This window comes from Tetrao urogallus (genome assembly GCF_951394365.1).
Source record: "Tetrao urogallus genome assembly, chromosome: 4".
NCBI classification, from domain to species: Eukaryota; Metazoa; Chordata; class Aves; order Galliformes; family Phasianidae; genus Tetrao; species Tetrao urogallus.
Genome location: NC_136817.1, coordinates 53,694,784 through 53,713,082, shown reverse-complemented (window position 1 = coordinate 53,713,082; position 18,299 = coordinate 53,694,784). Strand labels below are relative to the sequence as shown.

General features: G+C 38.0%; 1 protein-coding gene across 1 annotated transcript in view; it reads right to left on the bottom strand.

The window, feature by feature from the left end:
• CCDC149 (coiled-coil domain containing 149) overlaps positions 1 to 18,299 on the bottom strand; it is a gene marked incomplete at both ends in the record, with an annotated part of 48,417 nt that overhangs the window by 11,012 nt on the left and 19,106 nt on the right. The window contains 6 exons of the mRNA XM_079534879.1: positions 5,399 to 5,543; positions 6,694 to 6,778; positions 8,418 to 8,490; positions 9,936 to 10,108; positions 11,591 to 11,707; positions 17,078 to 17,185. Coding sequence (XP_079391005.1) covers positions 5,399 to 5,543; positions 6,694 to 6,778; positions 8,418 to 8,490; positions 9,936 to 10,108; positions 11,591 to 11,707; positions 17,078 to 17,185 — 701 coding nt within the window. The remainder of the gene's footprint in view (positions 1 to 5,398; positions 5,544 to 6,693; positions 6,779 to 8,417; positions 8,491 to 9,935; positions 10,109 to 11,590; positions 11,708 to 17,077; positions 17,186 to 18,299) is intronic.

The window sequence follows — 18,299 nt, the reverse complement described above, 5'->3', positions numbered from 1 at the left end:
GTCATTACTGACAGAATGACAGAATCTGGGTCATGAAGGAAAGCAAAACCAGCAAATATTAAATGGACTAGAGAAATCGATTAACAAGGACTATGTATTTTTGAAATCTCCAATGTGAGGGCTCTGCAATGATATAATAAAAGCTTCTAAGTATTTTAAAGACTACAAAAATAACAGTTTGAGAGGGAGACTGTAAAAGAGAAAGCTTAGAATGAACATCAAAGCAAGCATGGGGCGGTATAGGGATATAGAACAATTAGAAAGCAAACAGCCCATCACGTTTACAGGCAGAGGAGAAAAGACATGTGGCAGCAGTTATTTCTCCAGTGAAAGTCAGCAACCACACAGGCCACCAAGGCTATGATAGATCTATTACTGGCTTTTCCAATAACTGCTCAAGACGAGATTTCACTTTCAGAACGCTTCCTTCTGGTACAAGGGACTCAGTCCTATTAACTTTGTTTCATAGTCCTGTGCATTGTGCTGGCCTGAGGGCCCACTGAAGGTCAGCTGAAGGATATGGAACCCCCCTGGCTTAAGGATAGGGAAGACAGACAAATTGTGAAATACTCTTTCCAGTACGTTAGCTTTGTGAGGGAGCCAACAAAACAAAGCCAATGCGGCTAATGGTTGTCACTACAAATGTATCGCGATTCTGCACTTTTGCCAGGAAAAAAAACAACTGGTTATTTCAGTAAGTGTCTCCCCAGTAGGCCCAGGACAGAAAAGGGAGAAAAAGACATCAACTAGCTGTATGACAGACCAAAACTAACTTGACCTTCTACATTAAGTTCAGCTACTCCTACTCTTGTTATTTAGAGAGCAGCAATTCTCTTTCTTCTCTTAAACTTTATAATTCATTTATCTGCTGTACTACGGTAATTCTAAAGATTTTTGTGCAACTCTATCCTGGTAATTCCTGGTAATTCCTACTGAAGCCTCAGAAGAGATCCTGAGCATTTTTTTTTTAAATTTTTTTTTTAATCTTTGTTGCAGTTTCTCATGTAAAAGGATCATTCTGCAGCTCTGAATACTGCTCAGCAGAAAGAGAGGACAGTCCTTAACCACAGTCCATTCAGTCAGGTACAGAGCACATATATAGAACATGATTCTAGTTTGCTTCAAACCACATCACTGGAAGAGAAGTATGAGAGTAATTAATCCTACATAAAGCTGTGTGTGCTAATGAATACACTGAAAATCCTGAAAACAACATGGTTTGCCCTCAGTTTCTCCTTTCCCCTGTGTCCCTCCAAATAATTTCCCACCTCAGTAGATGCTGTGGAAAGTCTAAGTTGTGCTGGCCTGGAACAGCAGATATTTTTGAACAGGATGTGCGAGTTGCTAGCATTCCCACATCTATTTTCCCCTCTCTAGCAACAACAGACCAGACCCTTTAAAGAAAATAGAAGGATTGTGTCATTGACAAAGATGCCAATAGCTATTTCCACTGTTCTCTGGTTATGTGCTTAATGCAACAAGGGGGTTTGTCCAAACCTCCCTCCAGGATAAGGCTTTAGAGAAATACGTTGCTCTGGTGACAACAGCAAGGCTCCCACCTGAACACAGAAGATCCCATCTGGCAATTCCAACTCTTCCCCAAACACACGGGCATAATCTCGAGGGAGTTTCTGATTTACAGTACCTGCAATCCACTCAAACTTATCTTTAACTTAGACTTACTTATAGAAGGTGTATACCCTCGTATGGACACAATCTTCCAAACACCCATAAGTAGGGTCTGTCACAGTAGCTTATGAAGTTTTACACATCATGTGGAAATATCTACTCACAGGTTGAGGCAAGCTTTTTAGGTCTTTAGAAATAATAGAATAAGTGTAACAGTCTAAGCAAGAGAACAGCTATGAAGCTCATCTGGCTTGCATGAATGCTGGCAATTTCATGAATAAATTGCACTAAAACAAACAAACAAACAAACAAACAAAAAAACATAATAAACTGTTTATTGCTGGAAGCCAAAAAGATTTTTATCCACTTCTCAGAAGGGTTAGGAGTGTTTATTTTCACATTTACTTAACTATTTAGTCTTGCAATACATTACTGCATACAGAATTCATTTAAAATGTCTTTTTTCAAATTAAGCTGATGTGCTTGTAAGGAAAAAGGATGTTACTTAAACTTAGCAGCAATAGCACCGATCACACAGGGAAACCAACCCACCTTCTCTCTAAATAACTTATATATCTCTTTAATCATGGAATCACAATACAGTTTGGGTTGGAAAGGACCCTAAAGAGCATCTAGTTTCGATCCCCCTGCCATGGGAAGGATTGCCATTCACTAAATCAGGCTACCCAGGGCCTTATCCAACATCACCTTGAATGCCTCCAGGAATGGGGCATCCACAGCTTCTCTGGGTGGCCTGTGCCAGCGTTTCGTCACTCTCACAGTGAAGAATTTCTTCATTACATCTAATCTTAATGTGCCCTCTAGTTTGAATTCGTCACCCTTTGTCCTATTACTAACACTCCCTGATAAAGACTCCATCCCCACCTTTCTTGTAGGCCTTTTTCTTGTAAAAAAGAAGCTAAAGAAATTACAGGCTGGACTTAGCCCTCTCATTTGTAGGCACTCAGTCCCACATTTCCTTTTACCATACCAGATATTTAGAAAAACAGTAATAATCAAAGTGCGTCTGTTTCAAGAGCAAGTGAAAACAGATATTGGTTTTAAACTGTCTAACAGCAGAAAGTTAACTTCAACAGTACATTCAAGTTACAATCCACCTAGAAAAAAACCCTACTGTCTTGTTATTATTTTCATTAATCAAAACACTAATTTAGTGTACTGTTATTGTGAAGTTAAATAGCCTTGTTTCAATAGTCAAGCAAGAAAACAGGTTATGACTTTGGAGTAGGCTAACTTGTGGGAGGGAAATAACAGTCTTGAAGAATCCCTTTTACTGGTAACAGAATCACTAACAGATGGAATACCTATCATAAACCAAATGTATAACTTTTTTTCTGAATAAAACAACCACTCCAAAATCTCATGTTCTTTAACCAATTTCATCTTCTTCACACAATAATCTGCACGGTTAACTGTGTTCTCAGAACACTGTACAATAAAAGCTTGACAAACACAGTTAAAGCATTGAAGGAAATACTTCAACATTCTCATTTATGAAAACACTTTTGTCATTACATTTCTCTCTAGTTCCACTTCCTTCTCAACCTCCTACAAAAGAACGGATCTGCTGCTAGTGCCAAGGTTGTGAACTTGCCTATTCACTTGTGCAGCAACCTAAATCTCACATCTAACCTGCACCAACTAATTGAGCAGTTTTCTACTAAATTTCAGAAGACATCAGACTTCACTCCTAACTTTTAAAATAGTAATTAAGTGTCCTCAGCAACAAGCAAATGCACCTGAAACAAAGGATGTTTTTTTCCTGATGTCCTACTTGCATTGCCCTCTTTCACTTTAACCCTTTTGTGACTCGGGTGCTTCTACGTGAAGTTATTCCCATTCCTCCCAGTTACTTAAAAGCTTCCTTAATGAAACTAAAAGCCTAAGGTGGGGAAAAAAAAAAAAAAAAGAAAGAAAAAGAAAAAAAAAAAGAACAAGCATACTGTACAAGATGTTCCTGGGCCTTTCACTCAACTTGCTCAGTATTTTCTGGCTTTCCATTCTGTTTTTTCTCAAGGCATCCAAAGCACACTAAAGTTTTAAGCATGCTCCTTCCTTGGGAAAGAGATGGACTATCACCACTCTCTAAGATTTTATCTTCTGTTGGTCACAAAATCCAACTCCAAATGTGTTTTCGTGCACACGTCCAATCTCTACTCCAAAGGCTATACCAGCTGGGCACACAGATAAAATAATTGTATCTCTTGGTGAAGACTTGTCTCAAAAGAACTATGCACAGTAGTCAAAAATAAAGATAATATTATCAGAAAGTGAAGCAATCATCCCACCAGTACATCCAGTCATAGAGGACTGCAAGAGATGTAAAATTAAAAAGGAAGCTTGCTATGGCTATAGTCAGGAGTATGCAAATTACAGCACCAGGAAATGATGCAGCATCAGAAAGTAAAAGGCAAAGACTGGAATAACAGAAGTTATTCTCTTACTGTTTTTTCTGATGTTCCACTAGCAGCAAGGAGGGAGCAAGCAGACTCCTCATTTATGCTGTTCAGTGCAGGAGCTCACCTTGCATTTCACAACAGCCTTAAAAGCATGAATTGACTGAGCAGCCATCAGTTGGAGCTGGGCTACATTCTCACTGCTTTAGTCTCCCTTCAGCTGATTAGGCATTTGCTTTCTCAAGAGTATTCGAGAGTGGCTATAAACTGCTCCTCCACTTCTGCTGCCACATCCCTAAGAACTATGCAGTGAAGTCTGCCTAGTATCATAGTTACAAATTTTCAAAATGAATCATCTATTCTAGCGGAATACAGTTCATTTCAGAGCTACTCCTTCCTTTCACAAGAGATAGCTGCCTGTTTCTGACATCTGGTCCTGATGTGCTTTTGAGAAGTCTGAATAATCTCTGATTACCAGTAGTGACTCAGTGTTGCAAAAAGCCCCCTTAAAAAAAAAAAAACAAAAAAAAACAAAAAAAAAAACACAAAAAAACCCCACAAAAAACAGAAAAAGTCCTAAAGAAAAAAAACACAAAACCTGAGCATAGAATTGAGGCACACTTCCTAGCTCTGATTTTCATACACTACTTAAGGACAATAACATCAGAATGTCAGAAGATGTGTCAAAAATGATTATATTCTGCCATGATAGATGTTATACAAGATACAATAAATTCTACCGATGAGTAGAACAGCTAAAGGTAAACAAATTCTCCTTGAAACTTCAGTTCAGATTTTAAGAAATCATATGGTAGCAATATAACTGTGTTTATCTCCTAAAACTTCCGGCAAGTAACTACAGGAGCAACAGCTATCATCCACGACACATAGGCTACTTGCCTGTAACAAATGCCACACTAAAACTTTTCATACTGTCTCCTAGGTGTAACATTTGCTATTTCCACCAATGTTTAACAGTTGATCTATCATATCTTCTCCATTTCAAGGGTGTCCATCCTCCTGGCTGCTTTTCTTTAGCCCTCTCTACAGATGACTAGCAAGAAATGCCAATTCATTACAAGAAGTCAAATGATTTACTATGGTTTGTCTTTAAACTGGGCTGTAAATCAGTCCTTGCCTAGCAGTGGCAGTCAGGTCTCTTTAAACTGTATTATTTTCCCCAAACACATAGTTTATTTTTGGCTCTAAAATCCACAGTACCCACCCACCTGTTTGCAATGACAACAAATTTTCTGTGAAAATTCCTTCCCATTTCCCTGAAACTACTCCCAAAACTATGACTTTTCCATAGCTTGGTAAGTTCTGTTTTACTTAAGAGTAATGCTACTTACTTGTTGGTTTGCCTTTGGTGTTGTATGACCATGTTTTTTTCATGGATTGTTTCCAACAACGCAGTGGCCAGTGATTTGAGATCTGAAATGGACTGTGGTGTGGCTGGTAGGCTACATCCATGATCCTCAGACAGTAACTCTTGGACTGTAACATTAAAAACACGAAAGAGTTTTGGCTTCTCGAGCACAGAGACATTACACAAACATTTACTCAGCATTAAAGGATTATTGTCATTACTTAAATGAACATATATATAATTTCCTTTAAATAACAAACCCAAAAGACCAGAAACATAATACAGTGCTGGCATAAAGATGGTGGCTTTCTGAACTGACTGTTCAGAATCCACACCAACTGCCAGAGTAAGAATAGGCAGCAACATTTTGGGTCTGATGCACAGGCCTTATGAGGAGCAGCCGAGGGAGCTGGGATTGTTCATTCTGGAGAAGAGGATGCTCAGTGGCTACATACTTTAGGTTATTTCCATTTCATGTGAAAACAGCCATCCAAGAATTTCCTCTGCAGTACGGAGCCTGTTTACCTCTCAACCACATTACAAAGTTCACCAGTGTCATCAACTTCTATAACTAGAATGTGGCTCTGTTTATATTTGTACAGGTCAACATGGAGAAGATCAGAAGCATAAAAAGCAAAAAAAGGAAAAATGAGTTTTAACTGTCATGACAAAAAATACTTATCTTACCTGTGTGTGTATGAACATATCAACAAGGTATACTGTTTGGCACTGAGAATTTTCTCTAGCATTTAGCTCGCTGTTTTTGTTTGTTTGTTTCACCCTTTTGCTTCCCACAAAGAAACATGGGAAAAGAAAACTTCTTGCAAAGTACCTGAATGTAAAACCTCCCCAAAATAGGAGTAAAAAACCTAATTTAGGGCCCCCCCTCTATCCATCAATAGATTTTTCATTGGACTATGAATTGGGATTGCCATTGTTAGCAGAGGAAAGAGACTGAATAGAAAAGTGAGGTCAAAGAAAAGTCAAGGTTAAAGTTGCAAACAGGCTTAGAGATAAGACAAAAATGCATTTGATCCAATTGACTGGTTGGGGGGTGGGGGTGAATAAATGGCAGAAGAATAACAAAAGGGAAAGTAATACTCAAAAGACATTTTTTTTTAATCAAGTCAAATGAGAAAATTATGAAAAATTAGCACCTTATAATAAATACAAAATAAATATTTTTATTTGGTTGGTAAGGAAAGTGTTACTGAAATTGAGAAAAAAGAAGGGGTGAATTCAATGAGATATGCAACACCACGCTGTGTTTATTAATACCTTGTTTTGCAGACAGGACTCCCGTCAGAGCACTGCTACTGGATCTACTATGAGTCTTCGAATTTTTTCTTCTCTCCAATGCATTCTAAGGAAACAACAAATGTCTTATTCAGTAAAACAGCAGGTCAAAAGTTCTACTCTGTTCCTTCTATTAGGAGTAAAAATGTGAAACTTTGGATTTGGGTCTCAGAACTTCACAGGGCCTGAAGCTACACTAACAGTATCCTACAGGAGTGTGATCTTCCCAGAATATTACAGAAAAACTGCAATGTTAAAGGACTCATTCCATCAGATTAAAATCACAGTGCTTCAGTCTCTCCACCATTCCCCTATCCTTGTGCATTTTTCAGACTAGCACATTTTTTAATTCAAGAGTGAAGATACTGTAATATTCTGTAGAGAGTATCAGTTGGGAACAAAATCAGTCTTTCCCCAGCATTTCTTTGGATAGGCTTCAAAGGAGAAACCTCAAAACCCCATTACCAGAGCTTCTAGATGCCTTATAAGAGGATGTACTGGCTTTCGGGACTTAACAGTAGCATGATACAGAAACGAGAGTCCAGTTTGTCCTGTGACATAATACCAGATGCTTCCACTCTGAGATACCCCTGTCATAAGCATGAACAGACACTGACACAAACTTGACAGTACTCTCAGGAATTTTGCTCATGCACAAAAAGCACGCTGTTTCACATTGAAACACATGATTAACATGTGGGTTCACATTAACCCACATGGTTAAGCAGCCCTACTGACAGTCCTAGATACCCAATCCTGTCCCATGACAAGTAGATCTCTCCTCCTGTGCACCAAAATCACATCAGAAAATGATATAATGCTTGAATGCAGGAAAGAGCAAGAATATTTTTGCACTTGGAGTTCAGTCCTGAAGGGTTAATACAAAACAATATATACCTTATAAGCCAGGAACAAAGTAATAATGAAGACATAGCACTCATTAGGGTATGTGAAGAAGCAGTGATGCTGTTAGGGAACAGGAAGACAAGACCTGCTTGTGATGGGAGCACAGACACACTCATTCCCCATACACTGCATGACCTGATACTTTTCACCTACAGCAGGCTGGAAGGCTCATCACTCTCCTGCACGACTAACAAATGTACAGTGAGAAGAGTGGCATGATTAGGACAGTATTTTACAGGGTTACAGTTAGAAAGATTATCGTGATGAAAAGAGACAATCAAAAATGAAATGCTCACCCACATCCTAGGCTTGCAGTAGAAAACTTCAAAGGAAGGGATCTCCACAAAGAGATCCTTCCCCAGTGGCAGTCAGCCCTTAAATGGGGTCTAGGAGAGGTGCAGCCAGGCTCCACTCCTTCCAGTCACACAGCTGAATTGTCTTTGCCTATGCTCCCATGGCTCAGTCCTTGCCTCAGCTGATCAGTGGTTCAAGGCTGTGACTCAACAGTTCCCATACACCCTCCCCAAGAGGTGCCACAGAACTTAAAAAGGTCACTTCATTCTCTTTTCCATGTACCCGTAACGGGTACCACTTTTGTACTAGACTGGCTGAAAAAGCCTATAAAAGGAAGATTACTGAGCATGCACAATACATACATGCTAATATTGTCAGAATGTTCATGGGGGATTTTTCTTTGCAGGCATAATTTTATTTAAATACATACAAACTTGAGAATGAACAACAATCTTCACAAACACCAAAGCGCAGATTAGATGATAGATACATTGAGAGGATTTTACCTTATATTTAGTAATATTAGATTTAAGAAGGTTCACTTCCTCTTGAATTTGCTTTAATCTCTCTTGGAGGTACCTGGAAAAAAAGAAAAAAAAAAAAAGAGATCTTTCATATAACATTACCTTCACTATTGCCTAAAATATTCCTCTTTACTACTTGGAATGACTCCTCCTTTAGCTACTGAGAATTCTTTTCCCTTTACAGCTTTCTGAGGGATAAAATAACAAGATCTTACTGCTTTTGACCCCATAAAAATTTTGGCAAGAAAACAAATTGCATCAGAAAACTAGGCTGCCCTTCTCTTATATTTGTCAGGCATCCTGCACAACCATATTATATAGTTCTTCAGGATTTTGGGAAGGGAAGCTGGAATGATATATTTATGTCTAGACGAAATAGTCAGAAAACGTTTACTCATCTTCTCTGAACTTGAAAGTTGGTAAGATGAACACCTAATATTCGTATGTATGCCAAAACAAGACTCAACTATGCAGAGCTTTTGCATTGCACTATCACTCAATTCATGGTACTTCCCACTAGTAATCACAGAATATAAAATTTTACAGCTAAAAGATGATGTACATAAACTAAAACAATAGTTTTAGTTCTTCCTCGCAACCTTTAGGCACTTTGGTTAGACAGCAGTTTCCACGCAAGAATACTTTTTAATGCATAAAAAATTTAGGTAATATCCTCTCACAGTTAAACCACCCTTGCATTAGGGTCTGTAACAATTTAACTATTTCAGTGAAAAAAAAAGAGATCAACACCCAGAGAAGGAGGAGGCTTAAACTGATAGAGAACTAATAGACTACGTAAAACAAAACAAAACAGAAGTGCTGGGAGGAAGCATCTGGTTTTACTCTATCCTACCTGAAGTACAAGTAAAAGGGAAGTACCTTACAAGCCATGGTTCGCTTTAAGATAATTGTTGACATTAAGGGAGGTACCTGCCATGACTTCCCAGTGCTTCTTCTGTTGACCTTTGTGGAAACCATAAAACTTTTTTTTTTCTTCCCCATGGAAGTGGCAAGAATATCTACACGGGTGACTTCACAAGTACAGTGTTGTTGGAAAATCACACCTTGTTGTAAATCACTCCTTATGGTGAAAAGTATGTCCAAAAATGATAACTCAGTGTACTTGAAATCCCTATTTACAATTCAGGATTAGCCCATTTCAACTCACTACAAGTTCCTTAAGACACTGATTTTTAATACTCTCTTAGTGCCATACAGCAACAGGAATAAAAGGTCTGCACTTCTCTTTCTTGCCCAAGACAAGACATATTAGGGAATATCACTTACATCTTTGTAGCCAAATAAAACAGCATTACTAATTTTCTGCAGCATAACTTTCCCAATATTCTTCAATGGTTAGTTACAGCAGAAAAAAAATAGTCAAATCAAATGACCAAATCTCTCAGCTGTGAGATTTTGTTGTGACTTACTTCCTGGTGCTCCTGTTGAAGCAATATGCTACTAGTTCTAAGGAAACAGTGAGGTGTGCCATGTACTCACCTGTTCTCCATACAGAGAGCATCTATGTCAATGATACGGTTTTCATGTCCTCCTAAAACATGATTGAGTTCTTGGTTCAATCTATCAGACTTATCTTGATAAAAAGAGCGTTCTTCTTTAACATCCTGTAACTCATCGAGTGCAGATTGAAGATCATGTCTCAGAGCCTCAATCTGAAGAGAAAGGAGAGTCATATCAATGTTTTGAAGTCTAGAAAAAAGAGTGCACAGTGACCAAACTGAAAGCACCTACAATCAAGCACTACATCTCTGATCAGATGGATTTTTGTACAGTTTTTCCAAAGCTCATAACTCCAGTACTTTTACTCTATTTTGTTATTATTATATTCATTTGAATTTAAATAACCTTAGCAGTTAGACTTGTTTTACAAAATGACTAACACATAACAGCAAAAGAAATCTTAATTCATACTATAATCTTGCTACAAACATACTAAGCTAGTTTTAGAATATAACATCTAGGTCTCTGAGAATGAACTGAAACAAATTATAACTAGGCAAATTTGGAAGATTAGATAGAAGAAAGTCTGTAAGTGGGAATTTGTACTACTTATAGGATTTTCAGCAATAAAGCTCCATAGAGTAAAAGGAACTGAAAGAAGTAAAAAAAAATAAGCCAGCATGGAATTGACAGGGTGAGCCCTGCTATTAAGCAAAAGGGTAAAAGAAATTAAAAGAACATTCAGGGACACTGAGCTTCAAATTTCTAAGGAGAGGAAACAAAAAAATGTTGAATAAAGTCTGCAATGATTTGAGAACTCCATGGGCAGATCAAAAAACTCTGATGAACTAGAAAAAGACAACAGAAAAACAGGTAACGAGGCTACATGCTGAACAGACATAGAACCTGGGGACAGAGATCACGGAGGAATCATACTGGAAGAAGAGTAAGAGCAGGCAAAAGTCCTCCTGGTAAACTAAGGCAGTAATGCACTTGATGTGCAGACTGAAGAATAACAAGAAATTTGCACCTTTTCCTGGACCACAGAATGGCTGATTGAGGGTAGAACTGCCACTGGTATGAATGAGCACAGGATCAATAGAAAACAAAAATCCAGAACTGCTCAGAAAGCTATGTATCACTTTTAGGGAAAGCGCCTGATGGGCTGAATAATGCCTAGTATGTGATATTGATACAAACTTGATGTAGAAAGAAGAAACCTGATGAAATATTTTATCAAAAGGGAGGAAGGAATGGCTAAGATACAAGAGGAAAAGGAAACAACCTCACATGTTCTACAGAAAATGTGATTCATAGGACATACATCAGCCATCATATACTATTTTGAATACTACATTTTTAGTTGCTTTCACTAAAAAGTCTTTTTCATTGACAACACTCAATTGTCATAAGCTGTTGATGGCTGCACATGACAAAAAAGAGCATCTATAATCTCGAGAAGGAATTGCTGAGATCAGAAAACTCACTCTTACCATGTATACAAGCTTAAATTAGTGCTTTCTTTACAATTCTTAAATCAGTAAGAAATGCCTCAGTAAAAATGTCAGCACCTTTACCACTATTTGCAGTAGTAGATAGTGGTACCAGCCTCAGAACACAGGGGAAAACTGCCATTTACTTGCAGTAAGGCAAGCTCTATAAAATACAACACCATGTGCCTGTTTTGTTATTACTTGTTCTCGAGCCTTCTCCAGTTGTTGAACAAGATCCTCACGTTCATGTGCTGCAAAGTGGCGAGCTCCAACTTCGTCATCTCCAAGTCTTTGCTTTGCTATCGTCATTCGAAGGAGCTGTGATGACAAAGACGTATTCCGTAAGCAAGAGATCACAGAATGTAGCATGAGAGTACCTCTAGGTTACAAAGTAAGGCTGTTAGATTTCATCACTTCCAAGCCAAATAGCTAGTATTATTTAAACCAGATGAAATTTTCTAGCTGAGGGCTTAATTCTCTTCTCAGGAAAAAATTCCTGTCAAACTCTCTGAGCATAAGAGGTGCTGCATTACATCCTGCAACATTAGTCAGCAGAGTATACAAATATCCAAATGCTGAAAGACCAAATAAACACAAAAATGTGGTCAATAATTTTTAGAAGTGGCAGGAATTAATTCTAGACAATTCTCATAAAGCCAATTTCATATTCGGATCATAAAATTATCTGCAGCAGAAAGTACGTTTCCTAGTTAAGGGAAAAAAAGACACCAAGCAGTTCTCAGCATCACTTTACCTATGCCACTTAAAATCCCACTGTGCTACACTAGTGCAAAATTTGCATTAACAACTGCTCATCAATTTTACTGCTCTTTTTTTTCATTATTTCAAAAAAGTTAATTCACGCTAAAACCTAACAAAGAAATGGGCCAACAACAAACAACTTGGCTAAGAAATGCAAGAAGCTAATGAACTCATCAGCTTTGCGCTCGCTGAAAATAGCCTGTCTTGAATTAATACACAGCTGTGTTAAATATCTGAGGCAGATAGGAACTACCTTTGAGAATTATCAAGTATTAAAATAAGACTCTATAAGGCATTCAGCATTTGCAGTTGCTTATACTGTGCACAGCCAGGCAAAAGTGTGGCCTCCCTGGGGCCTAACTTGTAGAAGCTCCACAGAGACTGCAGAAGCTCACTATGATAACCAGCCTGAGCTTCCCTGTATTTGACTGTACCAAGGAATTAATGTACATCATTACAGAAAAAAAAAAAATCAATCTTCTGAAGTAGAGACAGTACATTAAAATTTGTCTTTGGTATTTATGGGATGCCAGTCACTGTAGCTGCAACATGCCAATTAAAATCCTGCTGATACAAGACAGGTTAGCAAAATCACCTTCCCCACTTATTTCAGCTACAGTTTAGTACAATCCAGTAGAGTCTGTGTGACTCTATCCGATAGGCAGTTCACTTGCTCAGGAGAAGCAGTGCCCCCAAAAGTAATGCTGGGGAATACATTTCCCTCTCCCCACCAAAAAACTACTGCACAGTCAGGAAGGCTGAACGGATCATAGAAGATACAATTCCTGTTAATTCCTTCACCAAAAAAATAGTCCAGAAGGCAACTAGCAAATTCTGGAATGATCTCAAAGCTATGTAATAATTTTTTAAAGACTAAAAGCTCAATAAGCACAAGTCTTGATAACGTGATTTAATGCAGTTAGATTAATTACGTTTCTATAATCTCTCTCTGAGATAATCAGCGAGAAAGGTAGTAAGAAACAAATGCAGTAACATTTTAAGACTCAACCTTGTTCAGAACAACTGGAAATGGGAAGAGGATTACAGTTTACCGAGGCCTCAGTGCCTGCAGCACTGCAGCACTAGGCTGGGAACGTATCAGGGCCGCGACTGTGCGCTAAGAGCAGCCCTCCTCCTGCACAGGAGGGGTGATCATCAGATGCAATTATATCCGTGAGCAATTAGTACTTGCAAGGTCGAACAGTCTGCCAGTAAAACGAAAGCTATTTACTAAGAAGTTTGAGATAAAGAAAAAAAAAAAAAAAGCATGAAGTCTTACAACAAGAATGCTTCAGAACCCCAAATTCCATCAGTAAAAGTACAACAAACATAGACAAAACAAAGTAAAACACCAATCCATAAAACAACTGAGAGCTTCTCCCAGGCAGCTGGCCGATCAGAGAGCTGGCAGGGCACAACAGGCCAAGTCCTTTAATTCTGCACTGCAAAAGCCTCACAAGGCAGCACTACCTGCTGTAAAATTCCCACTTAAAACTCTGTGACCCAAACAGATACTAATGCCAGGGGGTTAAGAGTTTATTTCATATTTTAGTGCTTTATTACAATTTTTATACACTTGTCCTCTGGCTGCTGTATTTTTATTTCTATCATTCAGAAATCACCGAGTAAAGAATCACTCAAGCTCATTTTGCAGACACAGAACAGGTTAATGCTGCCCCTCAGGAACCTGCAAACAGCATTCACAACAGAACAGAATGGAGTTAACAGCACCTCACCAGAGATAGCTCCTGTTTGTCAAGAACCAACGTGTTGTTAACCCAAACACTCTGATGCTGCAAGCCACCAGTCTGTACTGCTTAAATATTACACTTCTCTCCTGATCAGTGTCAGCTAAAATAGCTATTCATAAAGTAGCAGCACTAACACAATGCCTCAGAGGTTTCACTGCAAGAGCTGCTGTGCCAGCTAGAGACAAAAGATAATGTCTGTGCCAAAGTTTTATGTCCCTGGTTATCTACAAAACATGCAAAGGAAGAAGGGAAAATAAGCACAGACAGTAAGTTCTTCACAGAAGGCAGAAACCATCATGTTTAGCTACAGTCACTGACAGCCATTATCTTTCCTAAGTTGCCTATAAAATCTCAAGAAGTAGATGAGGACTATGCAAACTTGCAACATTAAGTCCCATTTCTGCCAAAACAGATGCACCACAATTAACATTCTGCACCGTTGCTGCCTTACAATAACAAACTGTCAGTAATACCACAGCTATTGTTTCCCATGCAGCTTCCTTTCACTTAGCACTGCCCTCCACAGCCTACATTTCTTTGCGTGGGTAGGAAGACAACTGAGTCATCTAGTCTTCCAGAAGCCTCCAGTTTCTCTTGTGCCTTCCATTTTCCTCTACTTATGAGAAAGAATAAGATCTCCTAGCTACGCTCACTCCAAGTTTCAGTAATTGTTCTCCAGGTATTGCTGTCAGAATGTTAGAAAGGAAAAGGACTTACAAAGAACTGTATCACAAACATGGAATAGTTTTCATGTGTCAGAGCTGATAAGAGATTGTGATCAATCATAAAAATAAACAGTCCTAGATATCTGCTGCTGGAGTGCTGCAGTCCGACTGCTGCTGTATTTCTGAAACTGCAGCAACAAACCCTTCCAGAGGCTGCCTAAAGAAATTTTATTTCTGCCTATTTGATTCTGGTTGAAAATACATGAAAAAAAAACTAGTCTACTTAAGTCAAACTCAAGTACTTTGTCATTGCCTGTTAACATACTTAACGTGGTTAGAAAAAAAAGGTAAAATGCAATCACTGTAAGGTCTTCTTGCTAATCCCAGTAACTGTACCCAACTAGCAGCAAACATGAAAGCAGTTAAAAACAAGTCAAGCCATCAAAACATTTCTTTATCAATAGGGCTAATGTGCGATATTTAAAGATTTTTCATTCTTTTTTAGCCCTACAAAGCTCTTGCCATTCAGTGACAAAGCCTGCATGAGTCACCCCTGCTCAGACATAGGCAGAATTGTTCATCCATAAGCAGCTTCACTTGCTGCAAAAGCAGCTGTTTGTTCATCTCTTGCCAGAAGTAAGGTTGACGTAGACCAGCTGGGCAGGATGCCCTCCCTCACTTTGGAAAAGCAGAGAGAAGAATGCAGAGGAAGAATGTAAGAACAAGCAAATTATTATAGTTCTTTGGTTTTTTTATATACCATGTATTATTTGGACTTTAGTGCCTGAAGTAACCCAACCACCAGTACAGGAGAACTGATGAGCAAAACAGAATGGCTTCAGGAACAAGTGTAGAATGTTATCACCAAAGTTGGAAGAGAGAAAAATCTGACATAGGAGGGAAGCATTAAACCCCTCAGAGAGATGGCAACATTTTTTTTTTTAGGCACTTCAAAATGTGTAACCTGCCTTCAAAATAAGCTCTATTTCTCATTTACTAGTAAAGTAAAGAATGTGTTCCAAAAATGAAAATCCCAGTCTAAATTAATCCCTGTCTGATGTAATTCCTGACCACCGCTCCCCACCCCCCTTTATTTAGTGATGCATTATTTTGCACATTTTGAACAGGGCCACAGTGGGCAGAATGACCCTTTTTGTATTCCATTCCTTATGAGAGTCATGCATTTAAATTCACTCTGACAATACAGATATCAGAATGACAACCAGCTACTATCACATTAATTTGTAAGGCATGTTTGAACAAAGCCACTTCAAGCACAAAAAAGTAGATTCTGTATTACCAACATCATGTATTTAGAAGGAGTTGGAATAAGTACATAACCTTGATATTTAAGTATGCTTTAATTGTACTACCTTTGTGTTCTGTCTGGATTAACAAACATTTGTTACCAATTCAGGACTGGCATGGCAAAGGCTGTACTGGTTCTGCAGAACTGGCACTGCTTTTAATGCTGCAGTGTAATTCAAACAGTAGACGAACAAAAAGTTCCTGGGGAATCCTTTGAAGACTTGAGCAAGTTGCACTGAATGTTATGCACGGGACAAATGCAGGCCTCATATGCCATTTCAACAACTCCATTCGCATTTCTAAAGATCTTTGAGACAAACAGTGCATAAAGCTGCTTTATCATAAAATACTTAGGTTTGAAATAAAATAAAATGGAAAGAACAAAACTAACCTGATCAATTGAAAGAAAAGAGCTCTTATTCACTTTTTTATATCCTGTAACTTTAAAGTGGTATTTGAAGAGAAAGTTATCATTCCATGTTTCACTTTTTACTTGCGAACTGACTCAACTGGTCTCAAATTCAACCTTTCACTAGTTTGATCTCTGAAGGTACTTCTGCATATGCTCCAGCTGTGAATGTTACACACATTTGGCATGAGTTTAAATATTTCAATTAACAGAGACAACAGGAGTTTGATTAATACCAAATGGCAGATTTTGAGCAATGTTCCACATAACTTGCTAAATTTAGCAATAAAATAAATTAGTTATGTAACAGGACGAGAGCGTTGCACTAAGCTAAATATACATTTTTTTAATGACCTGCTCCATATTTTTGTAGGGAAAAATATGCCTTCCTGGTTTTATCATCTACTAATATCTTCCATTTTCATTGCAGTGAAAAATATCACATGCTGAAGATGAAATGCTTATGCATGTAAGAGGAAATATCACTAATAAAATATATTTAAAAAATAACCCTGAGATTATTAAAGCAAGGCTGGGTGCAATATTTATAATTAAGGACAAGTGAGTAAAAGCAGTAAATCAAAATATCTAATGAGCTGCATTTACTGCTCTCTTATATAGGCTTCTTTTGTTTGACTGTACTGAGCATTTATTGAGCATATATCCAAATGTTCTAGAAGTTCTCTAACCCATTGTTTTGATTTAGTTCTTTGTTTTCCTAAGAAGCTAATGCAAAACTCCAGTCCTGTTTACATATTCCAGTCAATTTAGTGATAAATTAAGTTTATAATACCTTATTGTCCCCTTGTACTTCCCCGAGTCTCTGCTGAAGCTCCCTAATCTCTTGTCCAAGATGTTTATTTTGATCTTGAGCCTCACTCAGCAGTTGAGTAAGATTTGCCTAGAAAAAAAGCAAGTATCAGTCAAAAGTTAGTGCCTATGGAGATAAGTGCAAGTGGTAATTGCAAAGAAACACTAGGTTTAGCCCTTATCTGCCAACAATCTTTACTTTTATAGTTATTGGTATTCAGACTTCATGCTTCATTGGAGAGTCACCACGGTTCCTTCATCTTCAATAGCAGAAAATACATATAGCATGCACGCATTCACTTTTCCAGAACAGCACACAAAACCCAAACAAAATAAAATGAAAATATTTACACTAGTTCTGGCATCTTGGCTGGCACCAAGAGGAAAACATAGAGTACTTTGACAGTATTTATAGAAAGTTGCCAAAATTATAGTTTTAAACTTACATGCAATTAGACAAATGGCATAGCTGAGAAATAATTATGATCTAATTATGTTCTTTAATAGTCTTTAAAGCAGATTCCTATTCAATAAGGCAGAGCCATTCAGAGTCACTGCCCCTGTTTGGAGCTGCACCACAGATACCTAATGGCACAAAACTTCAGACATGGCCTGATTCGTGGTCTTAGCATAGAGACTTCATAAAGAGCAGAAATGAAAGCTAGAGATTAATTCACCTGGAGGCAGGGAAGCTTCCCAAATAAGTCAAAAGCCCATCATGCACGTTAAGGTGAGCAATCTGGTATATAATTTCATAATTCCATCTGCTTGATAGCTAACCAAAAAACAAGCAATATTCTTCTTTCCTAAGATATCTGAAAAGGAGCAAATACTACCAACAAATTTTTTGCCTAAAAATAACTCAGAAATACACAAATATTGACTTCACACAGGGAAAGTCTATCAAAATGACATCTCTTCTAAGAGCATTATAATCGTAGCAGCTAATACGCAGCCTTTAAAGACATCCCCTGTGCCAGCTAGGTATGTCATCTATTGTCATAGATCTGAAGGATATAAAAAGAAATGGAATGAGAATTTTCAGCTTCTCTGAGGCAACATTTCTAAATTAGCCCTATACAGAGTCTCTGGATTTGAGGTCAGTGCATCAAATGACTGTTCCTTGTTCTCTCTGAATATTTAAGTTCAGTTTTAGCGTCCTTACTTGTTGCTCTTTTTATTCCCTCATTTCTCTATTATTATAT